Source organism: Puma concolor, chromosome D2, assembly GCF_028749965.1.
Source record: "Puma concolor isolate L17-30 chromosome D2, mPumCon1.1.hap2, whole genome shotgun sequence".
NCBI lineage: Eukaryota > Metazoa > Chordata > Mammalia > Carnivora > Felidae > Puma > Puma concolor.
Genome location: NC_141677.1, coordinates 70,520,238 through 70,547,923, shown reverse-complemented (window position 1 = coordinate 70,547,923; position 27,686 = coordinate 70,520,238). Strand labels below are relative to the sequence as shown.

The following is a 27,686-nucleotide window of genomic DNA, read 5'->3' as shown; positions in this document are numbered from 1 at the left end:
AGTCATTCACAATAGCATATATAAGAGTAAATGTGTAGGGGCGCCTGGGTGGCTCAGTCGGTTAAGCGTCCAACTTCGGCTGAGGTCATGATCTTGTGGTCCATGGGTTTGAGCCCTGCGTTGGGCTCCTTGATAACAGCTCGGACCCTGGAGCCTGCTTCAGATTCTATGTCTCCCTCTCTCTCTGCCCCTTCTCCACTCACCATCTCTCTCTTTCTCTCTCTTAAAAATAAACATTTTTTTAAAAAGAATAAATGTGTAAAGTCTCTGTTTAAAAAGTTTAGATCTGAGGGACATAAGAAAGGCTTGAAAACTGGAAACGCATGCTTGAGATAGTCAAGAGGACCCCGTATCCCTAAATGTATCTATACATTTAATGTAACTTTAATAAGAACCAACAGAATTACTTGGGAAATGAAAAGTTGATTCTAAAGTTCACCCAGAGGGGTGCCTGGGTGGCTCAGTCTGTTAAGCCTCCCACTTTGGCTCAGGTCATGATCTCATGGTTCATGAGTTCGAGTCCCGTAGCAGGCTCTGTGCTGACAGTTCAGAGCCTGGAGCCTCCTTTGGATTCTGTGCCTCCCTCTCTCTCTGCTCCTCCCCAACTCATACTCTGTCTCTCGCTCTCAAAATTAACATTTAAAAAATTAAAAAAAATAAAGTCCACCCAGAAAAATAAAGCGTATTAATAAAAGTCAGAAATTTTTTTTTAGAGTTTATTTAATTTGAGAACAGACAAGCACTAGCAGAGGTAGGGCAGAGAGAGGGCGACGGAGATCCCAAGCAGGCTCCACACCGTCAGCACGGAGCTTGATGCCCGGCTCAAACCCACCAACTATGGGATCGTGACCTGACCCAAAATCAAGAGTCAGAGGCTCAACCGACTGAATCACCCAGGTGCCCCAAGAATCAGAAAAGTTTTGAAAACCAACAGGAATTGGGGCTGGGGGGGGGGAGACTAGAGAGTTCAACATTACCACATTTGCTTCTGATAGAGCTAGAGAAGTTTTCTATTGATCATGAATACACGAAACTCTGAACAAAATGATCCTGAAACTCCCAGGGGATATATTCACATATACTAAATTGCATTTCAAATAAAGATAGATTTTTTTCACTTAAAAGTATCAAGACAACTGGCTAGCCATTCAGAGAAAAGACATCAAGCTGATCACTGTCTTACCCCCCCAACAAAAATTAGCTCAAGATGGATCAAAGACTTAAATATGAAACAATGACAACCGTAAGAGTATTTGGGGATAAAAAGTATGAGAGAATGTTTTCTTTTTATAATTCTGGTAGGAGGAAGACTTGAGATAGACACAAAGCCTAGAAGCTGTAAATGAAAATGTTGGCAAGCTTACATAAAATTTTTAAAAATATTTGCCTTGCAGGAAAGATACCAGAGACAAAGATAAACTGGGAAAAGTATCAAATACTTTGCCTATCTAAAGAGCTCATTTCCTCAATAAGGAATGCTTAGAAGTCAACAAAAAACAAAACACAACAAACACAATAAAACACAAAGCAAAGGTCACAACCAGAATGTTCACAGCAAAACATTATTTATGAGAAAGACATTCATCTTTGCTTATCATTTAATAAATGCAAATTTAAATGAAATGTCTTTTCCCCCACCCATAAGAGTAGCAAAGATGAAATACTGTAAAATGCACTGTTAGGGAAACGTAAATTAGGTGCAGTCTCCTTAAAGACGTGCTCATTGCCTTCTAACACAATTTAAAACGTGTGCCCTTTGAACTAATGACCCTACTAGTGACTCATCCTGTAGAAAGACATCAGTTCTATAAAATATATTACAAATGGCTATTCAAGGTACTGGTTAGGAATGTGGGCTCCGAGTCAGATTACTTGGTCTCCTACCCTGTGTGAATGTCTTTGTTACCTGCGTTAGATAACCTCTGTGTGGTTTCTTTAAAAAAAAAAAAAAAAAATTTTTTTTTTAATCTTTATTTTTGACAGAGACAGACAGAGACAGAGTGCGAACTGGGGAGGGGCAGAGAGAGACAAAGAGGGAGACACAGAATCTGAAGCAGACTCCGGGCTCTGAGCTGTCAGCACAGAGCCTGACACGGGGCTCGAACTCACAAACAGCGAGATCATGACCCCAGCTGAAGTTGGATGCTCAACCGACTGAGCCACCCAGGTGCCCCTGTGTGGTTTCTCATCTGTAAAATGGCAATTAAAATATCTTCTTCGTGATTAAAGGAGTTAATGTACCTGTAAAGTACTTAGAACAGTGCCTGGTATATAGAATCAAGTATCAACTATTCTGTTCACTATTGTTACATCTACAGGATTTTTTTTTTTTTTTTTTTTTTTTGTTATAATGCGGGAGACCAGGAAAGCCTACCTTGATAGGAGAGTAACCAAATAAATCAGAGCACTGTCACACAGTGTGCTCTGGGCAGGTATTATAAAGAATAAAGCAGATCTGTATGTACTGATGTGGAAAGGGCTCTATGATACATTACTGAGTAGAAAGAAAAAAAAAACCCACACTTGGACAAATGCCTATGTGTTTGTGTTTCTGAAAGTATATTCCTCATATGAAAGGCTGTATGGAAGAAGAGAAATCATGAGTGGATTTTCCCTGAAAATTTCAAGTATTCAATCATTCAGCCAAGAGATATTTAAGGGCTTGACTGTATATTGGTGTCATTCCAGGTGCTGGGGACATGGCAGTGAAAACCCTGCCCTTGTGGGGTTGTATTTTCTCGGGGAGTTTGACAAGTCTGACCAATGACTAGATTGCATAGTATATGGAATTAAAAAAAAAATAGAATCAGGGAAGAGGATTGTGGACAGCAAGGGTTAAGTTTTCAAGCAAGTCTCATGAAGAAGGTAACTTGAGAGTAGGCGCTGTTTAACGTGAAATACGCGTGCTTTACTGCTTTAAAAAAGAGGAGCAAAAACCCAAGAACAAACAAGAGCTCCAAATGACCCCACCTCGGCCTGAGGCAGCTGATCGAGAAAGTTCCACCATCTCGGTTGTTGACATTTCATGTGCATGTGCCTGAGAACGTGGCCTCAGCTTCATTTCTGCAAGTGCAGCCTTCCCACCACCAAAGCCACACTGAACGCGGCCGTTCTGAGCGCTCGCATTGTGTGCAATCCTCTTAGCCACAGAGTGAGCCGGTTCGGACAGCAGCGCTGGGGGTGGAAACGTTTTTCATCCATTTAACAGATAAAGAGAGCAAAGGTGAAGTTTGAGTCACAGGGCCAAAAGGGGCCCTGAAAGGGCACCTTTCAACATTCACTGCAAGGAGCCGAGAAGAGGCTGGTGTAAGATCCTGACCTAGGAGATGGCAGTTGACTTTCCAGCCAGTCACCGCTGCCCAGGTGCTCAGGCCACCACTCGCGCCAGCCTTCTCCAGCAAGCAGTTCCAGGTCACCAGACACAGACCGCTCTCTCCATCTGGGGCCTGGCACCCAGTGTGCTCGGAGGCACACACACCAGGTGATGTCCCCAGGCAGACGGCAGAGGGCCGCCTCCTCTCCACGGGGTCAGGCAGGACAGAGCAGGGAGACTGTATTCCCAAAGGGGACCCCTATGAAGTCCCGGGGGGTGACTGAACGGTCATTTCCACAGCATGGAAATATTCTGTGAGTGTTTAATTAAAACAGGAAAGCGAGATCAAGGTCACACGCCTTGCCCTTCCCCGCCCAAATGCTAGGCCATAGCCAACAACTCCAATTTGTAAGGCAGCTGGCAGGGAGAGGGGGAGGGTTAGGCTTGAAATGGTTTTCCTGGCCTGCGAGCAAGCACGCTATAAATAAATCAGGATGTTTTTAATGCATATCCATGGGTAATATCTTTGCTGCTGAATCACACAGGGAAAGCTCCAGGAACCAGAGCTCAGGAGGCTTGTACGAATCGGAGGCGGCTCCGTTCTATCCTGAGGTTTGGGCCTCGGGAAAGCTTCCTGTGACTCAGTGGACGCCTTGGCTGTGAGTGTTCCCAGGCAGTAGCTGTCTGAGCCTTCAGGGTCTACTACACCCTGCACAGAGCCTGAGGTCCAGCAGGAACCCTCTAGGTCCCAGCGAGTCACTTGTTCCTTTTGCTTACCAATGGCACAAGTTCAGAGGAGAGAACGAGGGAGGAACATCTGTTGAAGGAAACAGGTTGCAGCATTCAGTCCTACAAGGACCCAATGTGCTCCTACACACACAGATGGAGCAGAGGTGGCTGAGCCCTCTTCCGAAACGCCACAGCCAGGGGCCACATGCCATGACATTGACCACACCAAGCAGCTTGACCTGAAGGAGCTCAAGGGTCACTCATTCTACAAGCATTTGAATATTTGAGCACCTACTATGTGCCAGGCAGTGTGTTCGGCGTGCGGAAAGCACGCTGGGACTTCACAGTCAAGGAGGAGATAAAACCAATTCCCCAGGCAGTAAACAAATGCTTAATGGCATATACACCAGTCTTGGCAGAATCTGGTGAACTGGAGAGGTCCATGTGGCAAGAGAGAGATTTACCCTCTATACTTTATTTATAAAATTACATATTTTGTTTTAAAAAGGAAAACAAAGGTCTTGGACCAACTGTGTGCCCAGCACTTTGCCATGTGCAGAGAAACACTTAGAAGACCTACCCCCTGCCAAGAGCCTATTGAACACACTTACAGAAGGATTCAGTGTGGGAGACGCAAGTGTAGACTGGACTAGGTGAAGGGGGCTGTGTGGAGACTAGACTCTCAAGGATGTGTGGCTCTCAATCTCCTAGGTTTATGGCCAGTGGTGTCATTTCCAGGGTCAATCAAGGAGGATGACCCCACCAATTAGGCCAGTGGCTAATAAGTCCCCAACTAGGATTCTAACCATGATTCTGTCACCAAACCATCTTTCTCAACTGTCATCTCTGTCTCTCCGGTTTTTTTTCCACAGAGAAGGGAGGGGAGGGGAACACCCAGATGTGGGGGCAGAGGTAGAGTATGACTAAAGGTGCTGATGTGGGACAAGCATGATACCTGGGGAAGGGAAATAGTGAAGGGGTGTTTCTGATGCAGGTAGAGGATCCCTCTTGAGTTGAAAGGAAGGTGGGGGAGAAAAAGCCTCAAGAAGACTGAAGGTGACAGTATCTGGTGCCTGGTGGAGATTCTATACAACTCAACTAGAGCCATTTCAGTTCATAAATACCAGAGAGCCCTAGGGTGCCAGGCCTTGCCCTGTTGAGTAGGATTTAACAAAAAAGCCCTCATTACATTAAATACCACAAGCCTCTTAACTCGGTCCATGAAGACACCATAGGATGGTTGAGCCACCCATAGGCTGACCCCCAATCTGGGTCTCAGATTGACACAGTCAACCTTAATCTACCAACAAACCACAGCCCAGCAGCCCTACCCTGAGGAAAACCTTGTCTCAACAAACACCCCTCAAGGCTTCCCAAGTGTGTTGCTCATTATGAGAACGGGGGTCAGGAGGATCAGCACCAGAAGTTCACGGGACTTGATAAGAGAGCCTGTAAAAAGATAGTCTGGACAAAGTGCTAGGCCCCCATCACCCATGCAGGAGAAAAACAGTGAGTTGAAACTCTGTGAAAGGGGCCTTCCTGCCAGAGCTCCTGCAGAGTCAGCCCTCAAATTACCTGGTTGGCCGCCGGTCGTAAGTCACCGGATTCAAAGTGCAAACAATAAGCTTTATGGCCAACAGTCTCATTTACAGCAACAAACTTTCAAGGCCATTGCCCTTCCAGGTGCCAGAGCAACAGCCCTACCCCTCGCGTGGCCCTGGGGATAGCTACATAAAGTCAATGGCGTCAGTTTCCCTCAACTGCACGCAAAAGGGGACAGGTAATCGTTCCTACTTAAAAGGGGTACTGTATACGGAGCCCTCTAGGCACTGCTGGTCATGAGAGGTCCTCAGGAAGCCGGGATCTCTTTCCCACTTCCGCTTCCCTCTGTTCCGGACTCCTGGCCAAGTACCAGGTGTCCTACCCGGAGGCTTCCTGAAGGAGAAGAAACCAAGACCTTCATATTGTCACTGCCCTCCACCTTGTGAGCCAAGGTCTTAGCAACTCCTCGTTTCTATTTAAACGAAGGATTTCTCGTTGCAGAGGGCATGATGCACCTCTGAATTCTGACCCAGCTATCTCCTCCGAGCCTACCCCACCCCTGCATCCTCTTCCACAGCTACCCACCACTTCACACATCCTAGAGGAGACTGACCCACGGAGACCCAGAGTTTGGCTACCAGCTCCCCCAAAGAGGGTCAATACTATGGCCTGACCACAGAAGTACAGGGGCTGCTTCGCCTTCCAAACTCCAAATCTCATGTATTTATTGAGACATCATGGATTAAGAGCCTAGGAACTATCAGGCCCTGTGTCCTGGGGAAGAGTGAGTGAGAGAGCCCTTTTTCGATGCAGAGGCATGGTTGCTTAAAAGAGATAAAGACCTGGAAGTATTTACAGCAGGTGTGCTGAGAACAATGACGGCTGACTCAGGGCTGCTGGGGACAGGTCCCCCTTGCAGGGTGCTGCCACGCATGAGAACCACCTCAGACTGCACCCCAGCCGAGGGTCCATGCATCTACTGGCCAAAAATAGGAAACAGACAGGACAGAAACTTCATTCCTGGTTAGTAAACAATTGCCAAATCCTGGTTTGGTAAGTCACCTTCCCAGAGACAAGAGGATTGTTTTTTCTTTTCCCAGGTGCAGTTCACATACCATCAACCATTTAAAGTGAGTAATTTCAGGGAGAGGGGGCGCCTGGGTGGCTCGGTCAGTTAAACGTCCGACTTCGGCTCAGATCCTGATCTCACGGTTCGTGGGTTCGAGCCTCGAGTTGGGCTCTGTGCTGACAGCTCAGAGCCTGGAGCCTGCTTCGGATTCTGGGTCTCCCCCTCTCTCTGCCCCTCCACCTCACCTACTTGCATTCTGTCTCTCTCTCTCCAAAAAAAAAATACATCAAAAAACAATTTCTTTTAAATAAAGTGAATAATTTTGTGGCATTTAGTACATTCACAGTTTTGTGGAATCAACCACTTCTATCTAGTTCCAAAATACTTTCATCACCCCTAAAGGAAACCCTGGGCCCATTAAGCAGGTACTCCCGATTCCTTTCCCGGTCCCTGGCACCACCCACCAATCTGCTTTCTTTGTCTATGGATTTGAATGGGAAGGATTTTCGAAAGAGAGATTTCTCCCAGTTTCTGGTTCTTTCATCACTAAACTAGACCAGACTCACTGGAACGGAGGCACAGTTTGCCCTTCGGTACTACACGAGCCAGGATTCAAATCCCAGTTTTTACCTTTCCTTAAGTGTGTCCAGTTTTTGTACTTGTAAGCCTCAGTTTCCCCATCTGCGAAACAACCCACCTGCCTCCCAGGACCGTTTCAAAGATTAAAAGATAACCCCACCAAGACTAAGCCCAGCCCTGCCCCATAGGAAACAGTCAACGAACGGTAGCTGTAACATTGGCAGTTCTAGAAAAATGTCAACCTGAGAAGCATTAATAAGTATGTGAAGTCAAGATCTGCCCAGGTCACCACACAGGAAAACCTTTTCACGAATGCAATTTTCTAAGAGATCTGAAGAAAGGCTAACTCTGCAGCTGACTGGTTGGACCATGGTTTTTCGTGTCACACAGACAGCTTCGATCTCTGATGTTGGAAAAGCTACTTATTTCCCTGAGCCAATTCTCTCAGCTGTAAGACGGTGAAACCATCCAGGTCATAAGGTTGCCTTAATGAAATGTTAAGAGCAGCTATTATGAGCTGGTGCTTAACTCTAACTGGCCTCATCTTCCTCTTCTCCATTCATTCTCAGACCCCGAGCCTCTCTATAGAATCTGTGGCCCTCACTGCATGTTTAGCACAGAGGCATTCGATCATATACTAATATTATAGTAGGTGTTTTTGCCCTGAACTGTTAGAATATAGCCAGAGAGAGAAGACTATGTTAGGTCAGGACCTAGCCAAATACCTGGCTGAAATATTCTGTTTGGCCTTAGCGGTGTGTTGTTGTTTTAAATTAAGTTGGAATGTGTTTCTATCTGGGGGCACATCTACCTTGCATTTTGCTAGAGACCCCACCATCTGCATTTTCTTACCTACCATCTATTTAACTCTATGATCCGCCTGTTCTATAAATATCTGTGGCCCTTGTTCTAATTTTTTGTTCCTTTTATTGTGTCAAGCACACAAGTGACGCCCACAAGAATTTAGACCATGCCTCTTCTAGGAGGATTCTGTGTTCATCTCAAATAGTCATCAATTGGAGGGGACCACTACAGAGTAACGCCCATGCTGCAGTAGAAAGGAAGCGTTCAGGTGAAACCAATTATTCTGTTTTTATTTTTTACTAAATAAACCTTTTTTTTTTAAGTTTATTTATTTTGGAGAGAGAGAGAGGGAACACACAAGCAGGGGAGGGACCGGGAGAGAAAGAGAGGGAGACACAGAATCCAAAGCAGGCTCCAGGCTCTGAGCTGTCAGCACGGAGCCTGACGTGGAGCTTGAACCCACAAACCGTGAAATCATCGTCTGAGCCGAAGAAAGATGCTTAGCTGACTGAGCCACCCAGGTGTCCCTAAATCAATCTTTTTAAAATCAAATGACATTTTATTATTATTTTAAGTTTATATATTTTAAGAGAGAGCATTCATGCAAGTGGAGGAGGGGCAGAGAGAGGAGGAGAGACAGAGTCTCGAGCAGGCCCGACACGGGGCTCGACACCACAGTTGTGAGATCATGTCGTGAGCCAACATCAAGACTCGGATGCTCAACTGACTGAGCGACCCAGGTGCCCCTAAATTGTCTTATTTTTTAGGACTCTGCTGCTGTTAGAGAATACCAATCATCTACAAATTGGAGCGATAGATCGATAGATTCAATCTTACTTTTCAAACCACCAAAGAAGATTAATACCCACAGAAGGTAGCAATCCCCAACCATGGAGTCCCTTCCCAAAGCTCACTTTTTTTTTTTTTTAAAGTTTACTTATTTTGAGAGAGAGAGAGATATCAGAGAGGGAGATACAGAATCCGCACCGTCAGCACAGAGCCTGACACGGGGCTCAAACTGGTGAACTGTGAGATCATGACCTGAGCAGAAACCGAGAGTCAGATGCTTAACTGACTGACCCACACAGGGCCCCCCCCCCAAGTCCTTGAAGTTCACCTTAGATTCAACATGTGGCCCTACCCCTTAAAACTGATCTAAGTCCGTTCAGAAACCATCCATCCCTCCCTCACCCATTAGCTCTCACCATAGGAAGGAGTCAAATTTCACAATGAAAACTGAAGAGGTCTCGGTTCTGGTCCATCTCCTCCAAGAGAGACAGGTGAAAGAAAATCCAGTCCACATGCCCCACATTCCCCCTTCCCTTCACCCCTCCTGATAAGGACAGTTTAAAAGTGTCCATTAGAGAGCTGGGAGAGAGAGAGAGAGTGCTGACACGTGCCAGGCACACAGCAGGCTTTAGACTGGCTGAAGCTGGGGGTTGGGGCGGCCCCTCGCCTCTGCCCCATGCTCACAAGACCCCTTGCTAAATACTCCCTCAGGAAGGTCCCCTTACCCTGTGAAGGGGTCGCATCTGTTGGCGCTTCCTGCAAATGGGGTCTCCTGGCTCCGGGTTCCTCCTGGCACAGAATCCTTGTCCCTCTTCCCTCACCCCCAGTTCCTCCAAGGATAGGCTGGCTCCAGAGCATCCATGCAGAGGGATGGCTCGGCTCCCAGCGTCCCCAGTTGCGCCCTGTGTGAGCTGTCCCGAGTCAGGCCATGGCCAGGCTTTCTAACGTGCTCCGGGACTTCACTTCCTGGTTTTTCTTTCACAACTGAAAGTGGAAGCATTCTGAGCAGGAGGAGAAAAGCCGCCAAGCTGCCTGGCTCCTTTTCAAAGCCCTTAACCCCAGCTCCTAAAGGCTGAAACAAAAGCCAGCCCGAATCGCACCATTCACCCTTGGCTCCTGTGAGTGACTACCCTGAAATGAAGATCAAAACAAAACTGGACTGACTTGAGGTGCCCGGAGCAGAGCACCCATGCCAGAAAGGGGACACCGCTCCCCGCCTCGACTCCCAGGACAGGAAGGTCCAGCCCGCTGTTGCATCCCTCCCGATGGTGGGGCACCTGGCACAGTGTCACCCTCCTCCAACCTCCGTCCTCCCTCCACCTGCCTCAGTCCCCCAGCGCTTCTGATAAAGCCAGTGGAACCAGCAGTGACAGTGACCCAGACGGAGAGCTTTTGTTCTTTTCCTCTGACACAATCAGCTGCCCATCCTTTTCACACCTTGAAATCTAAATTAAAAAATTGATCGTGCTGCCTCCTCCACCTCCAATTAAAGCTGGGAACTTTTGAAACCACAGGAAGACAACGAGTACGTATGTCCTTAGCTGTCCAGTTGATCTCGTATCTTGCAGCTTCTGGAAAACCCACTGTACGTGCATGAGCCAGTTGACAGGAAAAGGCAAGTCACTTCTCAGTGTTACTGGAAAAATTGTTCCGAGTGTGCAGACCCCTAAAAGGGTCCTGGAGATTGGTCTGCAGGATGTCAGAACCTATAGTAGCTTCAGAGGATTCACCTCGGGCTGGGGCCACAAAAGGGCGCAGGAGCTCCCATTCTTGGATTCGGAGGCAGAAATCGTGAGTTCTCCGGCTTCTTCCTCCTCACCCCCCACCTTACCTCCCAGATGCCCAGTGGTCCCTTCAGGAAGGCTCATGGTAAGTCTGACACAAGCCTGACCCTTTACCAGAGCTAGATGAGGGTTCATTTCACTCTACAGAGAAGAGATCCTAAAAGCCTCCAAGCTAAAAAGCAGCCAGGGCGAGCCAGGTCAATCTCGGACAATGGCACCTGATCCCTGGGCCTCACAGGAGCCCCACTTTAGACATAGAAGAAAGACCAAGTACGGGAAGAGGAGGTTAGCCACCCTGTCAGTCTAGCTTGTTGGTCATTTCGTGGCTGGAGGGACACTTGGCATTGCTTAGTTTCAGGAGCTCATTCCTTTGAGAAGTAGCTCCATCCAGCAGAGGTCAGAGAATGGCAGAATGGATGCTAAGTCTCAGCTATTCTAATACCCTGAGTGCTGGCTTCTTTTACCAGCTGAATGGAGAGCGCTCAGGGCCAAATGAGCTTTTCCTTTTATTATTATTATTAATTAATTAATTTACTTTTTACTATTTTCCTCCAGGTGCGGGCACTCAAGTTGAGAAGTGCCTCGATCATTTACAAATTCTAGCAGAGTGGCATTCCCATTCGATCGTATGCACACGTCAATAACACTCCCAAGATTTCAGGAAATAACGGGAGGTTTTGACAACACAAGAATTCTGTATTCTATAGCAGCAGCCTAGAGCGACAGGACTGGTCAGAAGTCTAGTCTTAGCCACACAACCTGCGAACTAGGTAGCCCGGGCCAAGTTGTTGAACAGCCCACAGACACTTTATTCATCTATGAAATGGGAACAATACCACTTACCTTCTAGAAGGTGGTGAGCAGATGAGGTAACACAGGTCACACACCTAGTACAGACCTCAGCACCCAAGGGAACGTCTGCTGAGGACTCTCTCCCCCCAGTCCCTTCCAGATGGGAATCCCTGCCATCAGCAGCTGGCAAATAGCCCTTGTAACCATCCTGACACAGAAATTTTTGAATGGAAGATGAAGGAGACATACTTCTTGGTTTTGTAACTCTTAAAATGTTTGTCTATTTTAGTTGGATTCAGTGAAATTAACAACTTTCTCTTCCAAATCCACCTCCTTCCAGCATTCACATAGCCTTGATGTCTCCACACCTTTCCACTTGGTTTCTGCTTTGCCTCCCCACAAGTCAGCTGAGATTACTACTAAACCAAATGTAATTTCATATAGTAAAAGATCTCCAAGGCTGAGGAGAGACATGTGTCTTCCCTCCCCACCCCTGCCCTTGCCATCCTGTCGGTGTAGAAACCAGAGAGTAGATAGTGTTATTGCAGCTTACCTTGTAGGAATAGGCTCACTTTCCCGGGGCCAGGAAATGAACCCCTGACAGCCGGCTGCACTGGTTCAGCACCACATTCAGACACCTCTGTCCTTTTGTCAGCTCCTTCGATGAGGCCACATCTGAAGCCAATGCGTGCTGCCCTGAGAGTGACCAAAGACTCTCCTGGAAACTTTGTACCTGTTGCAACAGAGGTTCAAAGGTAGAAGTTAGCTGTTCCAACACTTGAAATAACATCCAACAGCGAGAAGCACAGAATTTGGCAAAAGGTTAAAACAGAGATGGTTATGCAAGGGCTTAAGAGGAAGGAGAAGAAAAAAGACAGCCCTCTGCTCAGAAAGCTAACATGCAACAAGCAAAACCTTTATAAAGCCCATACCTCAGGGGAAAGAAAGTGGACAGACAGGGCTTGGCTTCTGCCTTTGGGACAGAGTCCCTGAGACCGTGATAGCAAGAGGGAGGTCTAGCGCACAAGAGGGAAAACTCGTTCCTTGAGTTGTGGTTGAGCAAAACATGAGAAGCCACGTTAATTGGCTCAAGCTAGGACTTTACGGATCAGATAAGAAAAGTCTGCATTTCAAGATCGGCCTTTTTCTAGAAGAGGCCAGTGACCCCTCCAGAATTAGAACATCTCCAAGACAATGCGATAAGGCAAGTGACTCTAGCATCCAGACCGAGGGACAAACCTACTTGGGTCATATTTAGAATGCAGAATCATGGATACAGGCTGCACCTCCCGTGGATTTCTCGTGTGCCGGGCCAGCAGAAACTCGTGGAAATGCTGCACTAGGTTTCTTCTCATTGGATTCAGTCAAGCAGCCAGTAATATCAAAATCAGAAGCCAGTACCGCTTCCTGTTGACTACTGTGTGAAGCAGTGGCCGCCACATTACCAGTGAGGTCTTATTAGGTCACATTCTCATCCAGGTCTTAGGTGCGTTAATTCTTGAAAGTCACTTCTTTGCATACAGCCCTAGTTCTGCCTTAGTACCTGAAAGAAAGGGGCTTTCTCAGAAGTGACTAAAGGAGATACAATTCAACTAGAACTGAGGCCATAAGTCCCACCTGATTGGATTCATGCCAAGTTGTGTTAACTAGCAGCCTACTGACGGCATACCTGCTGGAGAGCGAGTTACTCCAAGCCGGTGGTTCTCAGACATCAGGGAACATCACGACCCCCTGGAGAGCCTGTTCCAACACAGCTGGTGTCGGAGCTTCTGATTCAGTAGGCCTGGGTTAGGGCCTGCGAATCTGCATTTCTAATAATTCCAGGTGATGTGGATGTTGCTGGTCTGGGAACGACGCTAGGAACACACTTGGAGCCACTCTGCCTTCAATGAGCCCGACTGTTGAGATGTCAAGAGGGACTGGGTTTGGGGTAGTCTTGGTTATGGTGACCCTGCAGTTGGGGGGCGGGGTGGGCCATTTGGCACAGAGTAGAACTCACCGTGTGCTCCAGAAGAGAGGTGTTACTCAAGGTCAGTAGGCAGACCAGTCCCAGAGCAGCGCTTTGGCAATAACAGGACGTATTGCCATTCCCTGCCCCACTCCTCATGTAAATATATATCAAAGCCGCACAGCATGACACCTAGACAAGCCATGTGGGTATGAGCACAGGCATATAGGGGGCATCACTTGATCCAACAAACTTAGCTTTATTCTTAGGGTACCTGAGACAGTAAAAATGAGAAACAGCTGAGGCATGGACTTTAGTAGGAGAGGGGAGTCCAGAAGCCAGGTCTCCAGTGCCCCATCTCTTGATAAATCATTATTTCTCATAGCATCTCACTTCACAAAAACACGTGTGAGCTAAGGCTTCTATACCACATCCTCTATTTCTCCCCCCCCCCCCTTCCCACAGCCATATGCATTTAGAATTCAATACAAGCAAACTCCTTCTGGGTTTGAGCTCCCGTAACCCTGAAAAAGTGCAAACCTTAGTTATTGTTTTAGGTCATTTATAGGCAATGTGCTCAAGATGTGAAGAGTCTGACCCAACAGCTACAGTTTGGACACACTCACACATGGTGCTCTGGTCAGTGTGTTTACATGCCCTCCCCTTTGGTAGGGACAAAGAAACGACAAATCGCCTACACAACAGTTCTAGAAGACCAGGAGCCAATACTCTAGGGTTTTGTAATACAGCCTTGAAAAAGCCAAGATACATCTCAGGATAGGGGCTGACAGCTCCTTAGAAACAGAACCCAGGTTTTCCCCATTTTTGAAAGCAGGGAAAGACAGACCTTATAAGCAGGTCAACTTCTTAAGTAGCCCCACAGTGCATTGATGAAGCTCCTCCCAGTTTGTAAAACTTTCCCAATCTATCTTTTAACAAATCTGTGAGGTATAAACGGGGACGCTGCCCTCAGCATCCAAACCTTCGGTGGCTATTGGGGCCCGTGACAAGGGCAGTTACGATTCGTGGCTTAAAGAACACTTATTTAGGAAGGACCTTTGCCTGTTCTAACAGCTAATGCAAGTCTTTAGAAGTAGGGCAACATGACCCAAGAAGAAAGAGAAGAGTTCTAGACCTATCAACTGAATCTACTCATGTTAACTTAATACTGATGGCTCAGAAAGAAAGGTGAGATGTTCCTCTCTAGAAGTGGCGGAATAGGAAAGACATTGTGGTGGCACAGAGTGGGGGACTGTGAGGGACTGACCTTTAGCTTCCCACATGGCAGAGCTGACTTTGAAGTTTACCCTTCTACTGAGATGTGAAAAGGAAGGGGCAAAGTTCCTTAAACTCCTACCAAGGGTGCCTTAATCAGCCATTCCAGTTATCAGAACTCCATACCCACCCTTTCCCTGGTTATCTGATGTTTCAAAAGGCTTATGGCATTCAAAGTACACCTTGCCAGGTAGCAATCCAAGGTTCTCATGCCAGCTCCTTTCTGAAGGCATTCGAGATGTTCATGAACATTACTGCGCACCTCCCGTGGGATAGCGCTGTTCTAAGAACTTCATCTGCATTATCGTATTTAATCTCACTGCATCTCCACGAAGAAGTTGTTATTTTGCAGAAGAAAAGCTGAGAGGCCAATTAACTTCCCCAAGGCATGTGGCTAATAGCGGACAGAGTCTCAGAGTCAGATATTGAATTGAAGTAGCCTGGAGTCCAGAGTTCAAGGATGTATCTATGAGTATGATCCATTCGATGAACCCTATGCGATCTTGTGTATATATAACTACACACACACACACACACACACACACACACACACACTTATCTTGGGAACTTTCATTGGTCTCCCAAAGAAAATTAAGAACCATGGTCCTAGAGGAAGCAGGACACAATGCCAGCCATATGGTTCTGATGCCAAGGATGAAACAACAGCTACCTTTTCCCTCCTCAGAAGGGCTTTTTATCTGCCTGGATATCCTTCCTGCCACTGAGCTCATTTCCCACGCACGGCCTCACTTCACACAACTAGAGGGGCCAATACACTATACATCCAGCTGCGCAAACCTCAGGTTGTTCTGCTCAGTTGTCACAGCTCCATGCTGGGCCCTGCTATCAATCCTGCACCGTGGGGCATCACTGTACACATGGAAGAAGCTGGCCCCCAGCTCGTTTTCATCAACCTGGGTCATGGACAGCTTGGGCACCCAGGCTCTTGAGGCCCACTTGCTCATTCTTTGTGGGAAGGAAGTGTTACTCAAGCACAGCACTTGGTTGACGAGAATGATGTTTGCACAGATTGCAATAAGAAGTTTTCCCTAACCCCAGATAGGCCACCCCCCCCCCCAAAGAACACACACAGCAAATTGCCTCATAGACTTATTCTCAGGTTCATGATGTCAACAAAGTTGGAACACAGTGACACAGGCAACTTTCTCCTTTGTTAGCAAGAGCTTTCCAAGAGCGTTTCTGAATCAGACAGAAAGTGGAGAGATCCCCAGGAGAGGGGTCTGCTCTAAATTCCCAGAGCCCACAACAACCCCATAAAAATCATCGCTGTTTCCTGGCAGATTAGAAAGATAGCTCAGAGGGAAAATGGAGATCTGTGTGGTCCAATACAGTAACCAGGGGCTGCATATGGCTGCTGAGCACTTGAAATGAGTCAAGTCTACATTTAGAGGTGTACAAAACACACACCGAATTTTGCAGACTTAGTTTGAAGAAAGTAGCATAACATCCCTGATTTTAAAATGCTGATTACATGTTGAAGTGATAATATTTAGGATGCACTAGACAAGTAATTCTACCTGTTCCTTTACCTCTTGTAATTATGCCTGCTGAAAAATTTAAAATTAGGTATGTGGCTCGCACTGTATTTTCCTTCAACAACACCGATTAGGCCCATAAGTCCTCGGCCTGATGCCTACGGAATATAAACAAAAGGTGGCATCACCCAGCGGCAGCAGCAAATGTGTTGTAACTGCTCTGGATGAACTTAAAGGCAGCAGGGTCTTCTACCTGTACCCCTGGTTTACACATCCAACAGAGTTTATGACTTTGACTGAATCAACAGTCCCTTATTATAAAACTGCTAGCATTCCTATCATTCCCTGAGTGTTGTTCCATGCCAGACACCGTGCTGTGTGTCCTACACCTAGGACTCCATCTAATCCTCACGTGAGCTCATCAGGATAACTATAAATAAGGAAACCAAGGTTTAGACACTGCATAACTTGTCCAAATGAGCTCAAGTCTCCTTCCAAACCTGTGCTCCCAACCAACTCACTACACTGCGTCCTCCAGGAGAGTGGGTGACAAACAGTAGATGGGGGACATCAATACTCGGGGAGGTATCCAACACCTCCTTCACCATGCCTTCAAGGACGTGGTCCTCTGCTCCGCAGTCTTGGTTCACTGGGCTCTCTGCATGAGAGAACAATCCTGAGTGTGTGGCTAGAGAGCCATTTGGGAACTTTTCACATGAGTGGTTCAGGAATATCAGGAAGTGGGAGGGGTTCTGGTCTCTCCAGACAAGAAGCCAAAGAGGGTGGAGGAGTCAGAAGGGACATCCTGCCTTGCTTCACATGATTACATACCAGAGAGAGGCTGCCCAGATGACCAGCCGGCCCCTTATTGGATGGAGAAGCATATTGTGCTTAGGAGTTAAGTGTATGCTCACCAGAGAAAGATGTATTAAGGCAGGGGCAGGCTCTTTATTTGCTCAGTGTTTGGGACACTGTGGCACAAAGGTGTTCTCGGAAAACTTACAATTTGATTGAAACTGGCTTGGGAAGTAATTGTATCACTGTTAATCATTTAGGATCTTTGATTACTGAGCAGACAGCTGCCCTCCCCCCCTCCCCCACCCCGTCTGAATGTTTTGGGGGGGGTCAGGAGCTGTCATCTGGGAGATAGGATTGAAGACCACAAAATAAATATTCAGATCAGAAATATGGCATTTAGGCTGGACCCACCTGCTAAACTTCAGGTTATCCCTGTAGCCAGAAGAAAATTTGAAAGTATTGATCAGAATCCCTAGAAGGTGAAAAGCACTGGCCAGTGTCAAAGACACGTTCCTGGTGGAAACAGGTGTGAGAAAGAACACCACATCACAGGTCAGAAGAAGTCTTTTAGCAGCATAGAATAAATATCAGGTGGTTGAGGTATGTAAGAGGTCACGTCCCTGTGAAAGAGGAATCTTTGCCCCTCGTGTAAACATTTTCAGACACATGACTGGCATGTCTCCCTCAGAAAGCCAAGGTCAGTGGCCCATCCTTGGCCTGGTAGGAGAAGCATGCTCATGGTTAACTAAAGGAATGGCTTTGGAACCAAGGAATCTGCCTTGTTTCAGTTTTGAGAAACACAAGTTCAACCTTTTCTCCCCTTTCCTATGCCTCGTCGAACACTTACTTACTAGAAGCTTCGTATTAACTGCATCACAACTATTTACAAGAGCTGAGAACACAACGAGGAAGTTGAAAGTTCACACTGAAGAGGTTAATAGCTACCTTTTCCTTGCTCTTACTTCCAGGATGGCTAGTATAAGGTGTGCTAGATCTCCAGGAATGCTTCATTTAGGAACCTGTAAGCAGGACCTGGAACGAAACTTGCTGCCATCATCAAGCACGGAGCACTTGGTTTGCTAGAAATCTACCAGAGTCCTAGGGTTTTAGGACAAGAAGCTCGTAAGGTCAAAGGGCTCTGGCCCCTGCCATTTTCCTACTTCACCAATAAGAAAACGGAGGCTCAGATCCAGTCTTATTTACTTGGCAAAACCTGAGGTTGATGCCTTTGCTGAGAACACACAACGAGATGTGAGAGAGTGTGGGAGAACGGGGGTGATGGTTGCCTCTCCTTCGGTCTTTCCCTCAAGGTGATTACAGGCTCATCTTGTTGTATTCCAACACCTTCTTCTGCTTCTGGACAAGTTCAGATCCACACATTCCAAACCTTTACTTCTTCTCTACACGTGGTTAGGCCACATATTTATAAATTGAAAGGAGACGGTGGGGGCTGGGGGGAGCAGGAGGGGAGGGAGGGCCGCTAGAAAAAAAGCCAGAGGTCTTACTAAAACTCTACCACCCTGGACGCAGCTAATCTTACCTGATCATGGATATTGAACGCTGGCTCTGAATCTGGTTTATGGCCCAGGCTGGTCAGCATTGAGGAGCCCATAAGTCAGGCTAAAAGAACCCTCCCTCTGCAATAATCTCTTTAGGAAATAGAGATGAGATAAAGTAATTAGGAATCAAAGCACTACCCCACTGACATAGAGAACCAAACTCTGTACCTCTGCTGGCCATGCACAGTCTACCTTTGTTTTAAGCCATCATCAGGTGGCACAATGTAGCTGCCCCAATCCACCACCGTGGCACTGGTAACTTGCCGGCATGAGAATCTCCTAGAGTGGAGGAGGGCTGGAGAAGCAAAGTGGAGAACCTCGTACCCCCTCCCTGACACCACAGTGCCTATGGGCCCCTTAATCTGCTTTTAACCTCAGGCCTTCCCACTCCAGCCAGTCAAACGCTTCACACAAAGTGGGTGGGCCCGTAACCATGGCCACCTTTCCACATGATGATTGCCATTACCTGGGCCGTTGCGTCTGTTTCTCTCCCACTCTGAGGGCAATGGAGAAATGGAAGGGACTGAGCTCAGCAGAGAATGATCAGAGCCTACGGAGGTAAGCCAGGTGCCTAGAGGTGTGTAGACTCAGGCCTCTGTGAGGTTCTTCTGGCCTGAGACTTCAGATACCATGAGTTAGAGCCCATGCTTTTCCTCCCCAAATCCAAGTCTGTAGGGTTTAGTTTTTATTTGTTCCCCCCCCCGCCCCCATCTCCCAGGGAGAGAAAGAGCATGCATGAATGGTAGAGGGAGAGAGAGAATCTCAAGCAGGCTCTACTCCCAGCGCAGAGCCTGACAAAGGGCTCGATCCTACGACACTGAGATCGTGACCTGAGCTGAAGTCGAGTCTGGATGCTTAATTGACTCAAGCCACCCAGAGGCCCCTGGAGTGTTTATTACTAATCAAAACTTTCACTTTTCTTTCTCATTGCAGACATGAAGACAAAAAACATGAGAAGGAAAGTAAAGAGAAGAAAAAACACCCATATAATTTCCCTCATCCAGAGAGAGCAACTTACAGTGATTTGGTGTATGCAGTCTTTGCTATACAAACTTGTGTGCCTCCTTTAAGAAAATAAAAATGGAATAAGGTACATGCCACTTTTATAGTGTGCTTCCTCACTTAATACGATCTAAGTCAATAAATGTACATTTAAAATATCATTTTCAATGACTGCATGATCCTCGATCATATGGGTTTGTTCCATGTTACTGATCCAGGCCCCTACTGTTAGACATAAAACTTGTGTCTAATTTAAAACAATTTTTTTGTTAATGTTTATTTATTTTTGAGAGAAAGAGAGAGCGTGAGTGGGGCAGGGGCAGAGAGAGGGAGACACAGAATCCAAAACAGCCTCCAGGTTGTGGGCTGTCGGCACAGAGCCTGACGCGGGGCTCGAACCCACAAACCACGAGATCATGATCTGAGCCAAAGTCGGACACTTAACCGACTGAGCCATCCGGGCGCCCCGTCTCTAATTTTTTAGATTAAAATTTTACTTTTAATTCCAGTTTAGTTACCATACAGTGTTATATTAGTTTCAGGTATACAATGCCATTGTTACGTTTTATCGTATGATCTTATTCTTTAGGACGGATCCCCAAAAGTGGAATTTCTGAGTCAAAAATGCATATATCCTAAGGCTTTTGGATGCATGTTGAAAAACTGCTACCAACATTTCTATTAGCAGCGTATGTCTGTTTATCAGACCCTTACCAACACTGAACCTCACTGGTATCTTCTGGTTTTGACCATACCCACTTGTGAGCACTTACAAATACAAAACATATTTATACTTATTATGATTAATATTAATTTGCATGTTTAAAGGCCCAACACTGTGTTGGATCTGAGGATCCAAAAGGGGACACATACAGTCATCTTGGCTTCACAGTTTCTCAGAAAAAGACACTCTGTAAATGTGAAGAATCTAAAATTATCTAGAGTGGGATTATGAGCTTTAAGAAGTTTGTATATGGGAGGGGGAGATGGGATGCAGTGTATGTAATAAGACATATCCAGACTCCTAGCTTTGACATTATGACTGGTGCAATGATACATCCATCAGGGATGTTCCTTTTTTGAGTTCCTACTAAATGCAGAGCACTGTGCTGAGGAATTAGGTAATCTCACAATATCTTTACAACATCCTTCTGTAAGGGGTGTTATCGTGTTCTTCTGAAATTGAAGAAACTAAGGCACAGATGTAACTGACTTTCCCAGGACCACATACATCTGGTAAGCATAGGAGTAAAAGAGGTTCATGGAATTCTAACTATGGTCAGAGCACAGGAGTCCAAACTTGATTTTTTGGCCAATTGACACAGAGCTGTCCTAGCAGAGGAGAGAGAGAATCTGTAACTGGGTGAAGAACCAGTTATGATGAGTTTGGTTTGGAGAAAAGCAACCCCTCTAATGCACAGGTTTGAAAATGGACTTCTGAGGTAGGCTAGACCTAAGGCTCAGTAGTCCCATCCTGGGTGCTTAATACTGAAGGAAGGTAAATAGATAATGAATAGTGATTGGCTATCCTTTCCTTCCTCTCACCTCAGACTGTCTCAAAGTCTCTCAAACCTTAGCGTACCTGGGGATATGTGAGGATCTGTTAAATGCAGATTCCAAGGATAAACCCAAGATATTATGGTTCAGAGGGTCTACACTGGGAGCCTGGAATCTATACATCTGACCATCAGGAGAGACTGAGGTAGGTGGTCCTTAGATCAAGCTTTAAGAATTACAACAAGGGGCGCCTGGGTGGCTCAGTCAGTTAAGCGTCCGACTTCGGCTCAGGTCATGATCTCGCGGTCTGTGGGTTCGAGCCCCGCGTCGGGCTTTGTGCTGATAGCTCAGAGCCTGGAGCCCGTTTCAGATTCTATGTCTCCCTCTTCCTCTGACCCTCCCCTGTTCATGCTCTCTCTCTCTCTGTCTCAAAAATAAATAAATGTTAAAAAAAAATTAAAAAAAAAATCACAACAAGCCTACAGTGCCGAAATACATAATCCCGAGGTGAGTTGGAGATGCCAACCCCTTCTGTGCCAGTGGGATCTAGAAGAAAGCTGATGGTAGATGGGGACTGAACCATTTATACTTATGAGCATTTGCCCAGCTGGTGGCTGGGTCATCGTACCTGGGGATAGTGATGGCTCCCCAAGGGGCCTGCCATCCCTGCAATGTAAAGCAAAATTTCTCTGTAAAATATTATACATGTAATATATCACATGTAATTCATCAACAAAGAGCTGTCCTCAGCTCTGCCCTGAGCTGCGCAGTGGGAGAGTTCGTGTTCATCCATCAGTAACATCTCCCTGGTGCCCTAGGCCTGGGTGAGGGATACAGACTATACCAGCTGTTGGTAATCCCACTCACAGCCATCACTTCACTTAATCTAGAAGAATTTCCTGGAAGATAGGTTCAGCAGGTGATAATAATCATTGTGATAATGATATCAACATCATCAATCACCACCATCATCTAACATTGACGAAATGGCTCTTTGCCCAGATATTGTGTCGGGCACTCAATCACTTTTAATCCTTACCATGTCACTTTGGTGAGGATCCCTTTTCAATCTTACCCCCATTTTATGGATCAGGAAATGAAGGCATAGAGACGGGAAGTAACATGTCCTAGGTCACACAATATATGGTGAAATCAGAATTCCAGCCCGGGGCATCTGTCCACACTTGAGTGGTTCTCGTGATTTTATTTTACTAGCAAAAGGCTAGTGGAGATGGAGTGGGAGTTACGTGACCTTCCCAGGACCATGAATTTTGTCAGAGGTGTCACTGGACCCATTACCAGGGCTTTGATGACTCCTTGCCCCAGTTTCTTTTTTCAACACTGCTGCTTCTAGAGTTGTTAGGACAGACTCTGAAAAGGGAAGGTTTTGGTTAATTAATGCCACTGACGGGAAAGCAAGCTGCGGTCCTCAGGGAACTCTGCACAATCATTTAAACTCCTGGCTTGAGTGGTTAGGAGGCTCCTGCTGTGATACAGATGTTAGCTGTCATCCATGGCTCCCAGGGTAGATGCGGAGGCCTCACTCAGATCTGAGCTCCGTTGGGGGATTGAATGTCATGTTGCCCACCCAACACTAGTTCTGACACTCTTGGTCAGCATGCTGGTGACTTGGCTTGAGGCTGCTAAACACACCGTGGGCTTCCAGGCCCCCTGGAACATCTCTCACTCATTCAGCATGCAAAAGCTGGGTGCGGGCCTCCAGATTGCTATGGACAAGATCAACTCAGAGACAGCAGATTTTGGAAACTTCAGCTGGGAGTTCACTTATACCAACTCAACCTGCAGCACCACAGAGTCTCTTGTTTTCACCAACCAGGTCCAGAGAGAATGGATTCCTGCCCTGTTCGGACCAGCATGCCCAGAAGCAGCAGAGGTAGAGTATAGCCCTTCAGAAACTTTGGCTAAGTGTCCGTTGGAAGGGATGGTTTTTAAAATGATGGCACAGGGGCACCTGGGCGGCTCAGTTGGTTAAGCAGCCAACTTTGGCTCAGGTCACAATCTCACAGTTCGTGAGTTCGAGTCCTGCGTCGGGCCCTGTGCTGACGGTTCAGAGCCCGGAGCCTGCTTCAAATTCTGTGTCTCCCCCTCTCTCTGCCCCCTCTCCAGCTCACACTCTGTCTCTTTTCTCTCAAAAAGAAAGAAATGTTAAAAAAATTAAAATGATAGTACAGACTGGAATAATCTCTTGGCAAGGGTGACATTATACATACTAACTATGTAGGTCTTGAGTACCATTTCTTTGAGATGTAATGAGACCATGTAATCATAACAGTTAACATTCTCTTTAAGGAAAGCCTTTCAAATCACTAATTATTAGTTCACTCCCTAACTTGTTGATTGTTTAGACTTGGTGCTATTGTACGTAGACCCTTCTTATTCACTCTAATGCTGTCAGCCACATGGCTCACAAAGAGTAAGTGGAAAGTGGATGCTTCGTTTCAAACAGAAAAATATCATTTGCTTGTGTAGATTTCCCTTTGGTGTGTGTAATAAATTATTCAGCGATGGTAAAAGTAAACGGCAAAGAGTGAAGTATGACAGATTGCAGTAAGCCAGAGCAAGCAAAGTAGACTCATGACTTGTAGCTGTTTAGCTGATGAGATTAGCTTTGTGGAAGTCCTTGGCATCCCGCCTCTGACAGGTGTTAATGCAAAGCTGACTAGGAAGGAACATCACAGTCCTCACTCTCAAACATACTGGGGAGCTATCAGTACTGGGTGCTAACAAATGAAGTTCACATTTGAACTTGGATCTTGATCTCTTCCGGAATTTTTCCTTTGATATATTTCTAGCTTTCCAGAGCCATCCAATTTCCAAAGGCAAATTCAAAGGCCATGGAGTGTGTCTTCATTCCTCCACCCTGACCCTTCATATCCCCAATTCCCAAATCAGAAGTAATTTCTTACTTAACTCCTATAAATCTATAGCCGATAAGTATTGAATGGTATACTTAACTCTAAACTGTTTTTATATGCCTTAGCTCCTGAAAGAGTTGATCATGAGCTCCTTTAAGAGCAAGATCTCCACAGTTCCTTGTAAATAGTAGGACCCTAATGAAAAGTATTGAGAAGTAAATAAGGAACAAATCGATCAATAAATGCTCGCTATCGTTATTCTTGTCCTTTGAGGTTTTGCATCCTGAAGATGGATCCAAGACATTATCATCAATATTCCAAAAGAGAGGATTCAGTCTGACCCATAGACTCACTGAATCCAAAGTTTACACAGACACCTTCCAACGGGGTTTGAGTGTAGCCTAAACCGAGTTATGGAAAGGCATCCTTTTGGTTTCTTTCAAGGTTATTGGCTTGTTGGCCTCAGAGTGGAACATCCCTGTGTTGGACTTTGTTGGACAAACTGCAAAACTGGAGGACAACTTATACGACACGTATGTGAAACTTGTGTCGCCCGTGCACAAAATTGGTGATGTGCTCCAGAAAAGTCTCTGGTACTTGGGCTGGAAACACATTGGGATGTTTGGAGGTCACTCTGGGACTTCCTCCTGGGACAGAGTGGATGAATTATGGAAGGTTGTAGAGAACGGACTCAAATCCCATTTCACCATTGCTGCCAGTGTGAAATACATCGACAGCCATCCAGCCTTCCTTCCAGAGAACCTTAGAAGCGTGTCATTGATTGTCAGAAGTAAGTAGGAAAGAGTCTTCCATTGCTTATGTTTATAGAGACAAATAGGAAAGCAGATGGTTTGGAAAAAACTAAGAACTCTTCATTTTTCTTTTTTTTTTTTTTTTAATTTTTTTTTTCAATGTTTATTTTATTTTTGGGACAGAGAGAGACACAGCATGAACGGGGGAGGGGCAGAGAGAGAGACACAGAATCGGAAACAGGCTCCAGGCTCTGAGCCATCAGCCCAGAGCCCGACGCGGGGCTCGAACCCACGGACCGCGAGATCGTGACCTGGCTGAAGTCGGACGCTTAACCGACTGCGCCACCCAGGCGCCCCGAACTCTTCATTTTTCTATGGATGTAAAAAGCAGAAGGAAATGGTGCAAAATTAATGATACATAAAAGCACCACCAAGAACAAAGTTATTTTTTCTTTAATGTAAAGTGAAATCCCTGATGCTGTAGTGTTATGATGCACAGAGCCAGTTCTGGAAGCATCTTCCAGATGGGCTGGGTCTTTGCATTTGGGTTATCGTTTAAGAGCATGGGCTGTGGAGATAGAAAGCTCTAGGTTTGAAACCAGCCTCTGACACTTTCTAGCTGTGTGCTCTTGAGCGAGTACATTAACCTCTCTGTGCCTCTGGTAAGACGGAGACAATTATCTTAGCTACCTCACAGAATGGTGAGGATTAAATGAAGTCACACCTGTGAAGTGCTGAACACAATAACTGGTCAGCATGTGATAGCAATTATTTTTGTCATGGTACTTATGAGGCTCTGCTTTCTGGCATGAATTAGTAACTGACTCCTTTCTGTTCTTCCAATAAACTAAGCCCTTATGGCCTTTACGGTCTTGGGACTTGGGGACGTGCTGATCCCTTGGCCTGGAGTGCTACCTGCAATCCCACCCCACCCCACCCAGCCCTCTTTCTGTGGAAACATAGCTTCCTCTTCCCCTTCCAGACTCAGCCCAGAGCCCACTTGCTCCAAGGAGCCTTTTCGGACTACCTGACCTGGAGCAGTCCCCCCTCCCACCACCACCTCACCCACATCAGTATGAGAGCATCCTTCCTCCCTCACGAATTAGAATCTTAAATGCTCTCCGTAATCTCTTCACTTGCATGCCTTGTGGCTGTCAGCTCCCTGAAGGCAGGGGCCTTCTCTCTTGCTCACTGCTGTATCCTGTCTATAGTACAGTGCCTGACACACAACTGGGACTCAAATAAGCAGATTATCATTTGCCTCCTTTGAAAAAATCAGTCACTACTTCATTTGGGTGTCAAAATGCATGCTGATGTGTTTGGACGGCATAAAACCACCGTGACCTCTGCTTCCTGTCTCCCCCCCCCCCCGCCCCCCACCCATCCAAAGTCAGAAGGTCTGAATGCTCCTGGTTCTGAGTCTTCTGTGAACTCCTCCTAATTGCTGTGTGGCTAATGAGTCACAAGCCAGATCTGTTGCTCTGAGTGAATTACGTGAAGAAACGAGAGCCCAGAAAGTGGTCACAACCTTCTTTTGACTTGTACTTTGGGAGAGAGCGCAGTGAGGACTTTTGTGACACCAGCTTATGTACTGCTGGTGTGGTTCCAGAAGTGTACATGCTGGGAATAGTCTGGGCTTTCCTATTTCCTAAAGCATGCTCAAGGAAAGAAAAAGTCCACGTCTCATTGGCTCATTTGGAGTGGCTTCAGGCTGGACTTTACAAAGTGTGTGTGTGTGTGTGTGTGTGTGTGTGTGTGCGCGCGCGTGTGTGTGTAGTGTGGGCACATGTGCATGTGAACATGTACAACTGGCCGACTTTGTTTTCTCTTCTTAGTCATCATCTTAATCGGCAGCTCAGAGGATGCAAAAATTATGCTGCTGGCTGCAGAGAACCTGGGACTCAACACAGGAGAATTTGTCTTCATTGTTTTGCAGCAGTTGGAGGTGGTGCTCATGAGCCCTCTATGGTTCCCACAGTAAGAAGTAGCAAGCAAGGAGCACTTGCTATGCACCAGATGCATCAGCTCACTGAGTACTCACTGCTATCCCATGAGGCGGGTGCCCTCGTGTTCTCATTGTAGGATCAGGACCCTGAAACTGAGCTGAAAGAATTTACCCAGAGTTCTTCTGCACAGTAGGTGAGAGGTCTCTGGTGGAGCCCTAGGAAAAGCCTTAAAAGGCCAACATACTGGTCCCATTAGACAATTCTTAGGTGGTTTGGTTCATTCGGTAATGGTCAGGATGGCTAAAACATATCATGTACCTCCTCTAAGTACCAAGGTACACATATTACTTGCCTCATGGCTCTCAATACTCCCAAGGGTCCCGTGAGACAGCTATTCCATGCATAATTTACACGCATCATGGCTCTCTTATTTCCAACAGTCTCGTAAGGTGGATGTCACTAGCATTCCAGACCAAAAAAAAAAAAAAAAAAAAAAAACAGAGGCTGAGCTAACTAAGATACCCTACCCAAGAGCTCAGAGCTCTTGAGGGGAATAGCTGGTCTTCCAAATTGGGTCTTGTGGACACTGGGACTGAGCTCATTGCCCCGATAGCTCTGCCTTATGGAGTGTTTACTGGATGCCAGACCCCACCACGAGTACTTGACATACTAAAACCCATTTCAGCTCACACCACCCCATGGAGGGCTACTTTTTATGGGTCCTCTGTGGACTCATAGATGAGGACTCATAGAACTTGTAGACGAGGAAACTGAGATCCTGAAAGCTGAAATAACTTACCAGAGGCCACATGACTGGTAGGAGAGAGACCTAGTATTTAAATTTTTTTTTAACGTTTATTTATTTTTGAGACAGACAGAGACAGAGCATGAACAGGGGAGGGGCAGAGAGGGAGATACAGAATCTGAAACGGGCTCCAGGCTCTGAGCTGTCAGCACAGAGCCCGACGCAGGGCTCGAACTCACGGACCGTGAGATCATGACCTGAGCCGAAGTCGGTCGCTTAACCGACTGAGCCACCCAGGCGCCCCGAGAGCTAGTGTTTAAAGCCAGTGGGCTGTACATTTAATCACCACACCACACTAGCAGGCCACTTGCACTTAGCTATGGACACACTG

General features: G+C 46.4%; 2 protein-coding genes across 5 annotated transcripts in view; one reads left to right on the top strand and one right to left on the bottom strand.

The window, feature by feature from the left end:
• The window catches only part of ACSL5 (acyl-CoA synthetase long chain family member 5), a 45,129-nt gene extending 32,277 nt beyond the window's left edge, over positions 1-12,852 (bottom strand). Inside the window, exons 1-2 of one of the 4 annotated variants that reach the window (XM_086680866.1) lie at positions 12,645-12,852; positions 11,955-12,134 (exon numbers count right to left, since the gene is read on the bottom strand). In XM_086680866.1, the coding sequence (XP_086536992.1) occupies positions 11,955-12,134; positions 12,645-12,756 (292 nt within the window). In that variant the 5' untranslated portion in view covers positions 12,757-12,852. Of the gene's footprint in view, positions 1-9,241; positions 9,265-9,550; positions 9,684-11,452; positions 11,598-11,954; positions 12,135-12,644 lie in introns of those variants that run through there. The other 3 variants (XM_086680867.1, XM_086680868.1, XM_086680870.1) reach the window with 3 other exon arrangements.
• Positions 12,853-22,489: 9,637 nt separating this feature from the next.
• LOC112854286 (guanylate cyclase 2G-like) overlaps positions 22,490-27,686 on the top strand; it is a 46,256-nt gene continuing 41,059 nt past the window's right edge. Inside the window, 3 exon segments of the mRNA XM_025917761.1 lie at positions 22,490-22,870; positions 24,297-24,642; positions 26,440-26,549. Coding sequence (XP_025773546.1) covers positions 22,490-22,870; positions 24,297-24,642; positions 26,440-26,549 — 837 coding nt within the window.